The sequence below is a fragment of the Pantherophis guttatus genome, chromosome 4, assembly GCF_059756535.1.
Source record: "Pantherophis guttatus breed Tessera chromosome 4, ASM5975653v1, whole genome shotgun sequence".
Lineage (NCBI taxonomy): Eukaryota > Metazoa > Chordata > Lepidosauria > Squamata > Colubridae > Pantherophis > Pantherophis guttatus.
This window is the reverse complement of record NC_142066.1, coordinates 154,166,602-154,184,592: the sequence shown is the minus strand read 5'-3', so window position 1 is coordinate 154,184,592 and position 17,991 is coordinate 154,166,602. Positions and strand designations below refer to the sequence as shown.

The following is a 17,991-nucleotide window of genomic DNA, read 5'->3' as shown; positions in this document are numbered from 1 at the left end:
CCTCGAGTTATGTGATTCCCCTTTGTAAGCAAAGTCAATGGGAAAGCCAGATTCACTTAACAACCGTGTTAACTCACTTTACAACTGCAGTGATTCACTTAACAAATGTGTCAAGAAAGGTCATAAAATGGGGCAAAGCTCACTTAACAAATGTTTCACTTAGCAGTAATAATTTTGGGCACAATTGTGGTCTTAAGTCAAGGACTACCTATATTGATGCCATATGCCAGTAGGTTTATCCTTCCAATAGTATAATGTACTATTGCCCAGATTCTGCATTCTCTAAATTTTGTGCACTGGTACCTTAGTACTCATTGTTAATTATGGTAGTTTCAGGAGGTACAATTAATCAAACATTTTTTTCCTGTAAGGAATAAGGTAAGTGAGTCACAAGGAACCGACTGACACTGGCAAGTTCTAGCTTGTGCATTGAGTACCAAACAAAATGTTTCCATCATTAATGCATTGAGTACTAAATTTGATGAGTTTCAAAGCAGTTTCAAAGAGAGTTAACGTCTTTCTTTTAAGCAAGCTGAAATAATTTTATTGAATTCTTTGCTTTGGATAAGGTTATTCCAGACAATTTTATTACCCCCCCCTCTCTCTCTTTGTCTCTTTTTATAGATTACAGATTTTATAGATCAAGGGACTGAATTTGTCATTTTGTTTAGATTATTTCCTTCAATATTTGTCTTGATGATTATTTTAATTTTGCAAATTAAATATTTTTTTTTAAAAAAAACCTCAAATTCAAACAATATCACTGGGAAGGATTTGTAGGGATCCGAAATGAAGGAAAAAAAAATCTTTGCAAAGCATTTAGTCTGTGAATGATTACAGATGGTCTTCAACTTATAACAGTTTGTTTAGTGACCGCTTGAAGTTACAACGGCACTGGAAAAAGTGACATGACTTTTTCACACTTAAAACAATTGTAGCATCCCCATAGTTATGTGATTAAAATTCAAATGCTTTACAACTGGCTCATATTTATGACGGTTGCCATGTTCCAGGGTTACATGATCCCCTTTTGCGATGTTCTGACAAGCAAAGTCAATGGGGAAGCCAGATTCACTTAATAACCATGTTGCTAACTTAATACCTGCAGTGATTCACTTAAAAACTGTGGCAAGAAAAGTTATAAAATGGGGCAAAACTCTTAAATGTTTCACTTAGCAACAGAAATTCTGGGCTCAATTGTGGTCGTACATTGAGGACTACCTGTAGTCCTTGATTTACAAGCATTCATTTAGTGACTGCTAGGTTACAATGGTACTGGAAAAAAAGACTTATGACCAGCCTTGAACTTATGACTGTTGCAGAATCCCTACTGTCATGTAATCAAAATTTAAGTGCTTGATAAACGGCAATTAATTATGAAAGATGCAGTTTCCCAGGATCATGTGATTGCTACAGGTAGTCCTCGACTTACGACCACAGTTGAGTCCAGAATTTACTTTGCTAAGTGAGAAACTTGTTAAGTGAGTTTTTGTCTCATTGTACTATTTTTCTTGCCACTTCTTTTAACTTAAGTGATTGTAGTGATTCGCTTAATAACTGTGGCAAGAAAGTACATAAAACGGGGCAAAAGAAATGTCTCACTTAGCAACATACATTTTGGTCTCAATTGTGGTCATAAGTCGAGGACTACCTGTATTTTTGAAAAATTAATCCAACCGCCATGTCTTCAGAAGTACCTCTATAAACAGCAAAATAAATAGATAAATAAATATGGAATACAGTATTTGATGGTGTCATATCCAATGGAAACACTTCATTTGGAAAAAAAAAATAGCAAGCTTTATTTCAGTTTGTTAGCTGGAATTTTTTGCTACCAGAAATGAACATGTCTCACCTACAGTTTATAATTAATTAATTAAATCCTTTCATACTTTAATGACATGATAGCATCAGTAAGGATAATTATGGCACTGAAGGCTAAAACATATGAAGAACGTTTGCAGGAATTGGGCAGGTCTATTTTAATGAAAGTAGGACTAGGGGTGACATGATAGCAGTCTTCCAATATTTGAGGGGCTGCCACAAAGAAGAGGGGGTCAACCTATTCTCCAAAGCACCTGAAGGCAGGACAAGAAGCAAAGGATGGAAACTAATCCAGGAGAGAAGCATCTTAGAGCTAAGGAGAAATTTCCTGATAGTTAGAACAATTAATCAGTGGAACAATTTGCCTCCAGAAGTTTTGAATGCTCCAATGCTGGAAGTTTTTAAAAAGTTATTGGATAACCATTTGTCTGAAGTGGTGTAGGGTTTCCTGCCTTAGCAGGGGGTTGGACTAGAAGACCTCCAAGGTCCCTTCCAACTCTGTTATTCTTTCCACATACTAAGTACGGTAAGTACAGTACTTGCAAACATAGTGGCTAGAGCTAGATAAATACAGCATGGTGATCCAAAAATCACAACAGGGATACATTCACCCAACTTTAAGCTTGGTGTAAATCGTGACCTCTTATGTTTTAAAAGAGAGGAAATGATGGACTAGGCATCATAGATCAGTCTTTCTCAGGCTCGGTAACTTTAAGATGGGAGGACTTCAATTTCCAGAGACTCTGGGAATCTAAGTCCCCCCCATCCTAAAGTTGCCACGCCAAAGAAACACTGCCATAGATTCTTTCTAACATGAGAGATGAATCATTTCACTGATTTTCCAGAAGTTACTCATCTGAAAACGAGTTCCTCAAGGATGTAGACTAGCATGAATAAAGATGACAGGATAATAAGCTAGGTAGCATTTCCCCCCCCCCCACGCATCACTGCATCATATGACAATCATTCAACATGGATTATCATCAGACAGAATGCTGAAACAAGGACAAATCTGTCACGTCATCTACCAATACAGTATTGCAAGGAAGACTGAATCACGGGTCAATAATGAGTTAATCTTGTCTTCTGGAGAAATAGAATTCCTAGAATTTTTCAGCAGTTGTGCAGGTAGTCCTTGACTTACAACCACAATTAAGCCCAAAATTTCTGTTGTTAAGCAAGACAGTTGCTAAGTGAGATTTGACTGATTTTTCGACCTTTCTTGCACAACTTTTAAATGAATCTCTGCAGTTGTTAATAGTAAAGTTGTTAAATAAATCTGGCTTCTTATTTGACTTGGTTTGTAAGAAGGTTGCAAAAAGTGACCAAATGACCCTCTCTGCAACCATCATAAATATGAGCCAGTTAACCAGAGTCTGAATTTTGATCACATGACCATGGCAATGCTGCTACGGTCATAAAGGTGAAAAACTGTCATTTTTCCGTAACCTTGGTCACTAAAGGAATGGTTGTAAGTTGAGGATGCTGCTGTAACCTTGTCACTAAATGGATGGTTGTAAGTTGAGGATTACCTGTAGTTCAAGTACAGCCACCAAACTTCCAGTTGGGGAAAAGGGTCTGTTCTTCAAAATTTGGCATATGAAACTTGCAATAAGTTTAAAGCAGTGGTAAAATCCTTTTTTTTTTTACTACTGGTTCTGTGGGCGTGGCTTGGTAGGCATGGTGTGGTGTAGTGTGGATTGATGGGCAAAATCCCCATTCCCTCCCCACTCCAGGGGGAGGGATATTGCAAAATCTCCATTCCCATCCCACTCTGGGGCCAGCCAGAGGTGGTATTTGCCAGTTCTCCGAACTGCTCAAAATTTCCGCTACCGGTTCTCCAGAACCTGTCAGAACCTGCTGGATTTCACCCCTGGTTTAAAATCTACAGCAATGTTTTTCAATCTTGGCAACTTTAAGATATTGCAAATATAGCAGTATTCCAATATTTAAGGGGTGATCACAGAGAAGAGGGAGTCAAGCTATTCTCCAAAGCACTTGAAGGCAGGACAAAGAGCACCAGATGGAAACTAATCAAGGAGAGAAGCAACCTAGAACTAAGGAGAAATTTCAGAGAGCATCAAGGACCCTCCATGTTAGCCTGTTAGTGTATTAGTTGACATATATAACTCTACAGCAGTGTTTCTCTTGGCCATTTTAAAATGGGTGGACTTCAACTTCCAGAATTCCCAGACTGCTTGGAAGTCCTGCTCTGAGTCTCCAGCCTGCTAAAAAGTCCACCTATGATGGCTAGGGAATTCTGGGACTTGAGGTTAACCCATGTTGGCTGGGGAATTCTGGGAGCTGAAGTCCACTCATGCTGTAGGGAATTCCAGGAGTTAAAATCCACCAATGTTGCCTAGGGAATTCTGGGAACTGAAGTCCACTTATGCTGGCTTGAGAATTCTGGAAGTTAAAGTCCAACCATGCTAATTTGGGAATTCTGGAAGTTGAAATCCACCGATGCTGCCTAGGGAATTCTGGGAACTGAAATCCACCCATCTTAAAGTGGCCAAAGCTGAGAAACATCGCAAGAATTACAGATCTGTATCCCCATTGATCACAAAATCTACCACCCAATTAACCGTCATATTAAGATTTTTGTTCTCAACTGCCATTAAATCCGCCCCCTTCTGATTATATGTTGCATTTTATGGTTATCTACATAGCCTCATTAATTTTCCATTCTGTTCTTTCACTTTTCTTAGTCCTACCTTCCTGACAAAGTTGTCATGAGAAAATTAGAAGGAAGGTAGCTCTATTGTTAGGGGATTACTACCAGTATTAAGAAAATAATAACAGGATCCCAAAATATAACTTTAAAAAAGCCAATTATGATTTCATAACTGATGACCTCTCATTTCTTGATTGACAAACTCTGTTCACTGGCTGCATCACTGCCGATGACCATTATAGCATCTTTTTATACAAAGTCAAAAGAATCATCAAACTACATGTACCACTAATAATCCCCAAAACCAGGAAAAACAAACTATCTATAAGGAAGCTTCAGTCCCAAAAAAACCCCTCTTTGGCGCAAAAACAAAACTGGCTACGTAGCTAACTTCAAAAGTTGCTACAAATCCTTATGCTGACAAATAAAGGCAGAATGCACCAATTATCACAGCAAACAAGAGGAAAAACTAGTATGCACAAAATCTACCCAGGCCTTCTATAATTTTGTAAACAATAAACTTAAAAGACTCAAGATCCATCCCACCAGTAAAAGACCCAAGCGGGAAAGACTGTAATGATGAAACCATTAAGGCCAACCTCTTCAACACATTCTTCGGTTCAGTCTTTGTAAACAGCAACGGATCATGCCCCACATCTCCCACAATCGTACAACAACTAATCACAACAATCTACTACATATCGATTTCACAGAAGATGCTGTTGAAAAGACATTATGCAACCTAAAACCATCTCTATCTATTGGCCCTGATGGATTATGTGCCTACTTCTTTAAAAAGCTCTCAACCACCATAGAAGAACCTCTTAGCATAATCTATGAAATATCTTTCAGAATCAGCTCCTTGCCTAACTTATGGTCACTAACCATGGTCATCCCTATCTTCAAAAAGGGTGACCCCAGCTTACCCTGTTTCTCCCAAAATAAGACGCCCCCTGAAAATAAGCCCAATCGGGCTTTTGAGCGCATGGCAATAAGGCCAAGCGCTTATTTCAGGGTTCAAAAATATATAAGACAGGGTCTTATTTTGGGGAAAACACGGTAGTTGAAAATTACAGACCAATCTCATTATATTGCATCGCATGCAAAGTCATGGAATCAATCATAAAACAATCTATTGCCTTCTACTTAAGAGACAAACAACCTACTCTCTAATAAGCAGTTTGGCTTCAGAAAAAAATTGTCCTGCAGTCTGCAACTCTTTTTTTTTTTATAAATACTTTATTGAGTTTTCCAAAACAAAAAAGAAAATGTACAATCTATCTCTCCTTTTGGAGGTGCAGTGTTTATACAATATAGTGAAACAAAAGTTAAAAAAAAGCTTCATCCTTAACTATATGTTATTCTATACAATATAACTATAATTCATGTGCCAGGTCAAATTCTAAAGTCATGTTTTCATCTTATTGTTCAACCAGTGATACCAAATACCCCATACGTCATAATATTTTGAGTTATCCTCGTTTTTAGCAACTCTTACACTGCAAAAATATATGAACTCAACCAGGATAAAGCAGTAGATGCAATTTATATAGACTTCTGTAAAGCCTTTGATTCAGTAGTACACGACAAACTACTTCTAAAACTAAAATCTTATGACATTTCCGGATCTCTGCATAAGTGGATAGCTGCGTTCCTATCCCAAAGGCAACAAGTAGTCAAAATAGGGAATGCCCTATCAAACCCTGCACCTGTTAATAGTGGTGTCCCCCAAGGAAGCGCTTTAGACTTTACATAAACGACCTCTGCGATCATATTATAAGCAACTGTGTTCGCTGATGATGTAAAACTACTCAACACCACTGACAATGCTACTACCCTACAAAAAGACCTTGACTATCTGTCAGAATGGTCAAACAATTGGCATCTCCAAATCTCAACCAACAAATGCTCTGTCTTACATATTTGCAAAAAAAAAAAAAAAAAAAATCAAAACACAAAATACAAGCTTGGCAGATACGACCTTGTAGACGACCCTCACTCTGTCAAGGACCTTGGAGTACTCATCTCAAATGATCTAAGTGCCAGAGCTCACTGTAACAGCATTGCCAAAAAGGCATTAAAAGTTGTTAACTTAATCTTGTGTAGCTTCCTCTCTGGTAATATTACTACTAACTAGAGCATACAAAACATTTGCTAGACCAATTCTTGAATACAGCTCATCTGCCTGGAACCCGCACTGCATATTGGACATTAATACAATTGAGAGAGTCCAGAGATATTTCACGAGAAGAGTCCTCCATTCCTCTACCTGCAATAGAATACCTTATGCCACCTCACTTGAAATTTTGGACTTAGACAACTTAGAACTACATCGCCTTTGGTCTGACCTAAGCATAGTACATAAAATCATCTGCTACAATGTCCTGACTGTCAAGGACTACTTCAGCTTCAACCACAACAATACACGAGCAAACAATAAATACAAACAAACAATAAATACAAACAAACAATAAATACAAACTCAAGGTAAACCGCTCCAAACTCGATTGCAGAGAATATGACTTCAGCAACAAAGTGGTCAATGCCTGGAATGCACCACCTGACTCTGTGGTTTCATCCCCAAACCCCCCAAATTTTAACCTAAGACTGTCTACTGTTGACCTCACCCCATTCCTAAGAGGTCTGTAAGGGGGCGTACATAAGCACACTAGCGAGCCTACCATCCCTGTCCTAATATTCCTTTTTACTCTTACTCTTTTCATGTATTCAAATTATGTTTATACTTTTACCTGTTATCTTACATATAAATAAATAATTTATCTGTAAAATTTAAATTTATTACATATAAATTTACATATAAATTTTAATTTTAATTAGCAATTTTATGATGTTTGTGTATCTATATTTTTCTTGACTGTACACCGCCTTGAGTCCTATGGGAGAAAGGCGGTATAGAAATATAATAAATAAATAAATAAATAAATAAATAAATAAATAAATAAATAAACAAATAAACAAATAAACAAACAAACTTGACAAATAAAATAATAAAAAATGTCCCGTAATATCCTTCTTTTTTTCCTGCAGGAAAGAAAGGAAATAAATATAGTCAATCAATGTCAGCATCCTGGCTGAACTCTGCGGGGGGAAAAAACCCAGCTAGGCTCACAAAGACCTAAAAATCCACCCTGCCACTTCTCTTTCCTTATTGTGTCACGTGGAAGCTAATTCAGTTTTAATTGCTTTTGAACTTCAGCCATCTCTTCATTGCGCAACCAGGGCCTTTAGCCTCTTTCATCTCCTCCTCCTCCCTCCTCCTCTTGCACTCCTCGACAGTCGTGTTCCCGTCTCGGTCGGTTGCCAGTTGCTTTTTTGTCCAGCGCTCCCAGAAAAAGGACTTGGTGGCTTTGTGATTCCCTTGGGAAGCCCTCGAGGGAATTCCTGATGTACACCGGAATCCAGGTGTCTCCCTTGGAGCACAATGCAATGCTTCAGGAAGCAGCCCAAACTCAGCAAATCCCAAGAAATTCGGCTCGTGGAAGAGAGCCGGAAAGTAGCTGCACTGAACGGGCAAAGGCTAGGTAAGACTTGCCAACCGCAGCGGATCTAGAGTGGTGGCTGGTTTTGATGTTTCAGGTACACCTTTAAGTCAACAACCTCAAAGTCAGATTTTAATCTTGTAAAGATTGTTTTCCTTCTTTCAAGACGGGGATCATTGGGATTTGGGGCCCATCATCTGTGAAGGAAATCGTCGTGGTCGTGGTTATTGTTGGTCAGGAAGAGCCAAGAGGAACATCTGAATGTTCCTGCAATTGGGCTGCAGTGTTTGCTGGACTTCATGCAGTACCCAAATAGATGTTGTGATTACGGCTGCATTGAATGAAGAATTGTTCTGATATAATAACTGCCTGAAACAGAGACAGGAAATCTGTTTCCTTGTATGCGGAGGGGTGAGGGAACAGAAGGGGTAGTTGAGGATGGCTATAAATCTTACTGCCTTGGTTGTTTTTGTGTTTTCTGGTCTTATTTGCAGTCATATTTAGAATAACAAGGTGGAAAGGTTCCTGTGCTGCAGATTTTGCAACCTTCGCTATCGAAGTCTGCGCATAAACTTTATAAAAATCCCTGTTGGGCGGATATGAAAGTAAATATTTCTTCCACTTGAGCTGAGAATTTTATAGATGTGTAGTTTTCAAGGCAGTTGTGTGGATGTAGATGGCAGTTACCTTTTTCTGGAATAAGTATATATATTGACTTACAGTCTAGTTCATGCCCTTGGGATTTCTGAGTGGTCTCCCATCCAAATACTAAATCAGGTCTGATTCTTCTTAGCTTTTGGTGATCAACAATATTAGCTATGTGTTGAATTACAGAAACATCACGGGGCTATGACTTTTTGTTAAGTTTATTTTTTTTAAGAGAGAAAAATGGGATTTTTTTGGGCTTCATTTGGAAAAGAACTTCTGAATTTATTTAAGGAGCTTATTACAATCCTGTTGCTCAGCTGGAGCCCTGAGGAAAGCAGCCTCTTTTCTTAAGTGGGCAAAAGAAACATTTTCAACCTGTGGCTCCCAAATAAAGCTCCCAATAACGTATGGTGCAAAGGTCAGTGGATGGGGATAATGGGAAGTGTAGTCCAGTAATCTGGAGAGCAAGATGTCAGTGCTGTTGACTGGATGGAAAGTTAAAACAATTTCAAAGTTTGCCAAGAAAACAGGACTAATTCTTGAAGCTGTTGTTTCTTAGTGGTCCTGGAAAGAATCTGAAATATGCTTGGGTAAAACAATGTCTGAAGTGGTCTCATGCTTGAGCAGGGGGTTGGACTAGAAGGCCTCCAAGGTCCCTTCCAGCTATACTCTGATTGATTGATTGAATGAATGCTTGCCTGGCTCCTGATTTATCCTAGATTAGGGCCGTATTCTGTGCATATTCAGCTAAGATTTGCTTAATTGTGCTTTATAGTATAAGCCATAATTTTCCTAGCTGCTACAAACCATGATTTATACATCCAAAATATTGGTATGATGAATGCCAGCTTGGGGTCTACTTAGCTGCAGATCAGATAAAGAATTCTCTCGAGCAAAGTTTCATAATCTTGGCAACTTTAAGATAGGTGGGCTTCAACACTCAGAATTTCCTAGTCATCATGCATGGATTTCAACACCCAGAATTCCCCAGCATGGATTTAGAATGCTGGCTGGGGAATTCTGGGAATTGAAGCTCACTTATCATTTACTAAGGTTGTAACATATGATTGTAGTTTCTTGCATCTGCTTTTCATTATTGCAATCTGAAGATGTTGCCTTTTGCTGGTTGCTTAAAAAAGTCCACTCTGGGAACCACTCTGCCAATGTAGCTAATGAAGGGCAACATCTAAGGGCATCTGTAGGAGGACCACAAGATGACGCACATGGTGGTGATGTCATCATGTAAATTTTGCAGAATGCACACTTGCATCAGACATTGTGACACAAGTACTGTACATAATTAGGAAATTTGCATAAATCATTGTGGTGAGTTTAAGAGGCATGTTGATGCCACTGTGTTTTGCTACGGATGTTACTGCAATGCTGGGAATTTACAGTTGACCTTGGGCGTGCTGAGTGATTGCCTATTCTTGGCCCATGATCACATAGGTGGATCCAATCTCTAGAAAGACACTGACTTGATGTCTTTTTAAAGACAACTTTTCTGGATCCTGTCAATCCTCTAGTTCTTTACTGCTGACAGATACGTTTTCTGAGCCAAAAGTTTGTGTGCAAAATAGCAGATCTCTTCTAGACAAGTTAGACATGTCTGCCTTACAGAGTAACAGAACAGAATAAGAGAATTAAAGAGTTGGAAGGAACCTTGGAGATCTTCTAGTCAACCCCACTGCTCAGGCAGAAAACTATATTCTATTTTAGACAAATGGCTGTCCAATTTCTTCTTAAAAACTTCCAGTGATGGAGCACCCACAACTTCTGTTTATGTTGTATATTGGAAGTGGTGACCCTTTGAGAGCTGTATGCAACGAAATTTCATTTTAATGTACAGCGATTAGTGTACATTCAAAGTGACAAAGTTATTCTATGGTTATTTTAAGTTCTGGAGGCAAGTTGTTCTATTGATTTATTGTTCTTACTATCAGGGAATTTCTCCTTAGTTCCAGGTTTCTTTTCTCCTTGATGAGTTTCCATCCATTGTTTCCTGTTTTACGTTCTGGTACTTTGGGGAACAGGTTAATCCCCTCTTCTTCCTTATGGCAACTCCTTAGATATTGGAACATTGCTGTCATGTCATTCCCTCGTCCTTCTTTTCCAATCTGACTTTCGATTGGGTTTGTGGATTGGAACATGCTCCAAGAAGAATTGACTTCTGAGTCACCTGAAGGAGATGATCTCCAAAGATGTGGTCGTACTTTTCCTTGACAGTTTCAGAAACAGAATCTGTGCAGAAGCCACAATCATGTTTTGTGTTGCACAATCCCACCACATAAATGATACCAATGATGTCATTTGCATCAATTGTCACACCTCTGAGATTATCCAGTTTAGGAAATCCATTTCTCAAAAACTCTACTTTAATCAGATAAACTGGGAGAACAAAAACTTGCAAATCCGATTTATTTTAATTTTTTTGCTCTTTTCTTCCTCTTATATCCCAGGCAGTCAGGAAAGATCTAATTTTGAGTCTTAATCCTTTCTCTCTGTTCTTGTCTCAAAGCATGATTCTCCACCATTTTTGTTGTAAAACTTTCTCAGTAGTTTCTCTGAGGTTACCTCTATGGCTCTCAACAAAAGTGTATATTTGGCATCATGTCAAGACATGCATGATATCACTTACTTCTCTCTTGGTGCCCAGGGTACTCAATATCACGGCAAAGATCTGCTTGAGTTCCACAAAGATCTTGCGGAACTTTCCTTTCAATTGCACCTGTAAACCGCGTAGAGCCATGACAGCAAACCTATGGCATGTGTGCCAGAAGTGGCATGCAGAGCCATCTCTCCAGGCATGCTAGCTGTCACCTGTTGCTCTTCCATGTTCCGGCACTCACATACACGCCAGCCACCTGTCTTTGCACACACGGAAGCACTGGAAACCAGAAGAGCAGCTCCCTGGCGTGCATGTGTGCCCCGGGAAGCTGAGCTTCCGGTATGTGTGCATGCGCGCCCCGGGAAGCTGAGCTTCTGGTATGTGTGCACCGGCCAGCTGGTCTTCGCACCAGAAACTGGAAGACCAGGTGACTGGCGCGCATGGCCCACTGGAAACCGGAAGTTCAGCTTCCTGGCGTGCGCATACATGACAGGGAGCTACTCTTCCAGTTTTTGGTGCTCCTCTGCACGCACGCGTGCTCTCCTGTTTGAGCAGTTGGTGCTGAAAAGGTTCACCAACACTGGCTTAGAGAAAACATCTGGGTTGATGATGCCCATGTCTATCTGTCATTGTGAGACATCTTCCTGTCCTGTCAGCTGAGGGAGTGGAATGTTTTGTAGAGGTGTCTTGGCTGAGTTATGTGACATCTTCCTGGTTTCGTTGAGAAATATTCTCCAGGATAATGTCCCAGACCTGGCTTCTTAAGCCTTAATCATCAATGCTCTAATTGAGACCATCCATCGTGGTGCTGGTTGTCTTCTCTTTCTTTCCACTTTTCTCGGTATTACAGACTAATTAAGTCTCAGGGTATTGCACAGCAAATGTCCAAATGGAGTCAGAAACTTTGACACAAACTTGTAGTTTCATCTAAATAAATATATTTTACATTTATATTTAAAGCAAACAAGATAGTCAGACCCAGCACTACATCATGACGTAAATCGTGAGGTAAATCATAGAACAGCATACAGAAGAAAAAGGCGGGAAAAAGTGAACCTCCCCCTTTACATTCAGCAACCAATCATAATTTAGATTGCCTCATGCAGGAGCCCTCACTCTCCAATCAACTTCCACTGGGTGTTTTGGCCCATTATACACTTTACTGTTCCAGCTGTTAAATACTAATATTTAATATTTATTAAATATTAAGGGACCTGGATTTTTGTTGAGAGCTTCTCAAGGCTGATCTGTCCCCAGCTTGGACCTTGAGGTCTTGCAATAGTGTACTCACAGCCAACACAACTAAGTCCATCAACTTTGCTGCAGAATGTCCTCTTCTGTTTCCTTCTACCTTTCCCAGTTTTATGGAGTTTTTCAAGGAACTTGGGTTTTGCATTGATACACTGATTCGTTTATGTTCCTTCAATTCCATACCAACTCTTAATGACCACATAGATGGCCATTTCTAGGATGATCTGTCCCCAATTTGGTCCTTGAGATAACAGAGTTGGAAGGAACCTTGGAGGTCCTGGTCAGGCAGGGGACTCTATACCATTTCAGACAAATGATTGTTCAATCTCTTCTTGGAAATTTCCAGTAATGGAACATCCACAATTTCTGGAGATAAGCAGTTCCATTGATTAATTGTTCAGTCAGGAAAGTTCTTAGTTTTAGGTTGCTTCTCTCCTTGATTAGTTTTCATCCATTGCATCTTGTCTTTTCTTTTGGTGCTTTGGAAAATAGTTTTGATCCCCTCTTCTTTATGGCATCCCCTCAAATATTGGAATATCGCTATCATATCATAGCCCTTTTTTTCACTAGACCATATATACCCAAGAGGACGCGGTGGCTCAGGGGCTAAGACGCTGAGCTTGTCGATCGAAAGGTTGGCAGTTCAGCGGTTCGAATCCCTAGTGCTGTGTAATGGGGTGAGCTCCCGTTACTTGTCCCAGCTTCTGCCAATTTAGCAGTTTGAAAGCACATAAAAAATGTAAGTAGAAAAATAGGGACCACTTTTGGTGGGAAGGTAACAGCGTTCCATGCACCTTTAATCAGTCACGTGACCATGGAGACGTCTTCGGACAGCGCTGGTTCTTCAGCTTTGAAATGGAGATGAGCACCGCCCCCTAGAGTCAGGAACGACTAGCACATATGTGTGAGGGGAACCTTTACCTTTATATATACCCAATTCCTGCAACTGTTCTTCATATATTTTATCCTCCAGTCTTCTAATCATCCTTACTGCTCTTCTCTGCATTCTTTCCAGAGTCTCAACATCTTTTTTATATTGTAATAATCAGAACTGGATGCAGAATTCCAAGTGTGGCTTACTTTACTAAGACTTTGTAAAGTGGTACTAAAACTTTTCGTGATCTTGATTCTATGTATTAATGCAGCTTGGATTGCATTGGTTTTTTTGGTTGAACTTGGTAACTGGGCCTTTAATAGCCACCTGAAATCTATCTATTATATAATACATATTGTTCTGTAACAGCTAGAAGCTTTTGATGGGTCAAATTTTTGCTAAAACAGAAATGCAAAACTGAGTGATTTCTGGATGACATTGAATAATTGATTTCATCATTTTCAGCTGACGCATTTGCTGGCTGCTTGATGGAAGGAGAAATTCCAGAAGATCTGAAATTCCATTTTTTCACCAGATTTGTGCTAACACAGAGTAACAGTCCCAAATTGTTTGCTTGTTCTTTGCTTGGCCAGTTGACAATCTTAAGTTAGTTTATTTCCCAGAATAGTTGGCCATGGTAATAATAATATTAGTTATAGTAATACAAAGAATTGCACTTAAGACTACGCGTTCTGTGATGGCTAAATGAAAGCTCCATGAAGAAGAGTGTTTGTAGCTCAAGACTGAAATGAGGGGTCTTTGGTGCTCTCTTCCTTGGTTATTTGCTTGCAGACATTTCATGACCCAGCTAGGTAACATCATCAGGGCTAGAAGAGAGTGGGGTTTCCTCTCAGTTTATATTCTAATGACGTCCCCTGTCAATGTTGGTGGGGCTGGTTTTGGTGGTTCTTTGGTTAGTCGGTTTACTATTAGTTTGTTTGCCAATTCCTCGATTGGGGCATTGTTTACTTCTTGATTGTCAGTCTGAGGTAATTGTGGTGTTAATCTATGCTCATCTACGTACTGATTGCTGGTAAGGAGGTGTTTTTTTTTTCCTTTTTGGCTTGTTGATTCAATCAAGAAGTAAACAATACCCCAATCAAGGAACTAACTAATAAGCTAACAATAACAGTAAACAGCTGAACAAAAGAATCTCCAAGACTTAAGACTGACTAGGTGGCTCAGTGGCTAAGACACTGGGCTTGTCGATCAGAAAGGTTGGCAGTTCGGCGGTTCGACTCCCTAGTAACAGGTCTCTTGCATGAGCAGGGGGTTGGACTAGATGATCTCGAAGGTCCCTTCCAACTCTGTTACTACTTGCACCCCCTGATGACAGGGCAAGCCACTAGAATATAAATTGAGAGCAAAACCCATTAATTACTGCAGCCCCTGATGTTATTACCTAATTTGGGAAATGAAATGTCTGCAAGAAAACAAACTTAAGTCAGCACTAAGGACCCTCAAACCTCCATAGTCAGGAAGAGTCTACCCCTGAACAGCAAGAAGCAAAACAAAGAACTCGGGTAACAGGTCCCTATCTGCACAATGTTGGCATCCTGTCAGTCGTGCGAGGTAATCCTGACAAGAAGCATGATGAGATGAAGTAATTATATTTTATTCATTTAAATTTGTTTTAAGATGTCAACCATCCCACTGGTTGAGACAGCAAAGGGACATCTTTTACTAAGAGTATAACTACTGAAAATTTTGTGGGTGCAAAAACGGAAAAGCCAATTCTAACATTTTTGCGCGCAAACAGCATAGGAAAACATACTCTTTTCCTCCCACTGTCCATTGTCTAGACAATCGGTTACACTTGTGTTGTTTTGGGAATGGTCTCTCCACCTCAGACTTTTCCAGCCAATGACCTTGGATCTGTCTCAGGCTTCAGGTTGGCACACTTGCATTCCTTTACCCTCCCCTATACATTCCTTTCATTCCAATGCCTTCCTTCCCCCTTCCCATTGCTGCTGTCTGGTTGCGAGCGGGGTTCATGCAGTGAGCCAACATAAGGTTACCCCAGCAGAATATTAAAAGTCTGGAAATAATCTCTCCCCCCCCCCATCTTTACAGGAGGTCCTCAACTTACAACCTTTTGCTTAATGACCGTTAGAAGTTACAACTGCATGAAGAAAGTGTCTTACGGTCATTTTTCAAACAATCATGACAGCATTCCCATGGTCATGTGATCAAAATTCAGACTCCTGGCAATTGACTCATATTTATGACTGTTGCAGTCTCCCGGGGTCATGTGATCCGCTCTTGTGACCTTCTTGTGACAAGCAAAGTCAATGGGGAAGCCAGATTCACCTAACACTACCTTACCACTTAACCATTGCAGTGATTCACTTAACAACCATGGCAAGAAAGGTTGTAAATGCGGGCCAGTTGCCAAGTGCCTGAAGTGTGATCATATGACTGCAGGAGGTGGGGGTGACCATCAGAACTTTAAATCTAGGTCATAAGTAAGTACCCCCAGGCAGGTATGTCATAACTTTGAATTGTTGGAAAGCAATGGTTGTAAGTCAAAGACTACTGTATAAAGTCTAGTTTTCTGCAGTTTTCTGTACTCAAGGATCAGTGGAAAATGCTATCAAACTCCGATAATGTGGAAAGGCAGTGTATTTGCAATCGAAAGGCTCAGAGAGACTCTGGAATGCTAGGCTGCATTAACAGAGGGATAGAATCAAGACCACGTGAAGTGTTAATGCCATTTTATAAAGCCTTAGTAAGACCACACCTAGAGTACTGCATCCAGTTTTGGTCGCCACGATGTAAAAAAGATGTGGAGACTCTAGAAAGAGTGCAGAGAAGAGCAACGAAGATGATTAGGGGACTGGAGGCTTAAACATATGAAGAATGGTTGCAGGAATTTTGGTATGTCTAGTTTAATGAAAGAAGGACAAGGGGTGACTTGATAGCAGTCTTCCAATATTTGAGGGGCTGCTACAAGGAAGAGTGGGGGTCCACCTATTCTCCAAAGCACTTGAAGGCAGAACAAGAAGCAATGGATGGAAACCAATCAAGAAGAGAAGCAACCTAGAAGTAAGGAGAAATATCCTGCTAGTGAGAACAATTAACCAGTGAAATGCCTTCAGAAACTATGGGTGTTTCATCACTGGAGGCTTTTAAAAAGAAATTGGACAGCCATTTGTCTGATATGGTATAGGGCAGGGATCAGCAACCCACGGCTCTGGAGCCACATGTGGCTCTTTCGTGCCTCTGCTGTGGCTCCCTGTTGCTGGTCGGCTCCACAATTGATAGAGCTTTCAGTTAGGGTAGGTAGAGGAAAAAGGATGCCGCACTAGGAGGAGACTCTTTCGTGGGGGTACCGACTTCCAGTCGGCAGAGATAAAAGGACACTGTGCTAGGAGGAGACTCTATGGTGTGGGAATCGGACTTCCGGCCAGCAGAGGAAAAAGACGCCACGCTAGGAGGAGACTATGATGGGGGGAACGAACTTCCGGTCGGCACCAGAATTGAACGGGGGCTTCCGGTTAGGACCTAGTATAGGGTTTCCTGCCTGAGCAGGGGGTTGGACTAGAAGACCTCCAAGGTGCCTTCCAACTCGATTAAATCACCAGGAATGGCAGTATTGCAGTCCAAAGTCTGTGGAGGGGTGGAGCCAAACATGTGATCCTGAAAAGCTTTAAATGCAACTCATAAATGCCTTAAGAGAGATGTCACCAAATGACACCCTTAATGTCAACAGTGATGAAATAATTATATACATACTACAGTAGCAGTACAGTAACGTCAGCTAGATAGAATTAGTTCCAGGGTAAAATTAGATGAATGATGCATTGCTTTGTTCTGACTCTGCCACTCATTCAGTAAAGGTAATTATTATTATTTTTTTGAGTTGAGCTCAGCATCTTGTGGATGAAGTCATGCATATGTATTTTCTTCAGGAGAAACACAGAAGCTATTTACTGCAGGTGGTCCTTGACTTGCAACAGTTCGTTTAGTGACCATTTGAAGTTACGACAGCACTGGAAAATGTGACTTAGGACTTAGCAGCCATTGCAGCATCCCCATGGTCATGTGATCAAAATCCCGCCGCTTGGCAACTGAGTCACATTTATGATGATTGCAATCAGCAGTTGGTTTCACGAATTCTTACCACCGGTTTGCCCTGCGTGCACTCGCTTCGCACATGTGCACGCCTTCCGCACATGTGGGCAACCTTGAAAATGTAGCTAAATAGGACGGCATTACGTCAGGGTGGATGGGCGGGCACCAGCAGTCGCTGCTACTGATTCGCCCGAACTATATGAATCTGCTGAATACTACCTCTGGCTGCAATGTCTTTGGGTTGCTGTGATCCCCTTTTGTGACCAAAGTCAATGTGGGAGCCAGATTCACTTAACAACTGTATTACTAACACAGTAATTCCCTTAACTGTGGCAAGAAAGGTTGTAAAATGATGCAAAATTCACTTATCAAACTGTCGTGCTTAGCAGCGCACCTGATACAAGGTAGTCCTTGATTTACGATCATGATTGGGACCGGAATTTCCATTGCTAAGCGAGGCGGTTTGTTAAGTGAGCCATACTTGATTTTATGATCTTTTTTTAACCGTGGATGTTAAGCAAATTGCTGCATTTGTTAA

At 40.4% G+C, this 17,991-nt stretch overlaps 1 protein-coding gene across 2 annotated transcripts in view; it reads left to right on the top strand.

Annotated features, from left to right (window-relative positions):
• PLCD1 (phospholipase C delta 1) overlaps nt 1–17,991 on the top strand; it is a 77,502-nt gene that overhangs the window by 12,976 nt on the left and 46,535 nt on the right. Inside the window, exon 1 of one of the 2 annotated variants that reach the window (XM_034401729.3) lies at nt 7,726–8,040. The exons of the other annotated variant lie outside the window; for it this stretch is intronic. Coding sequence (XP_034257620.1) covers nt 7,941–8,040 — 100 coding nt within the window. The 5' untranslated portion in view covers nt 7,726–7,940. Of the gene's footprint in view, nt 1–7,725; nt 8,041–17,991 lie in introns of those variants that run through there. 2 annotated transcript variants of the gene reach the window in all.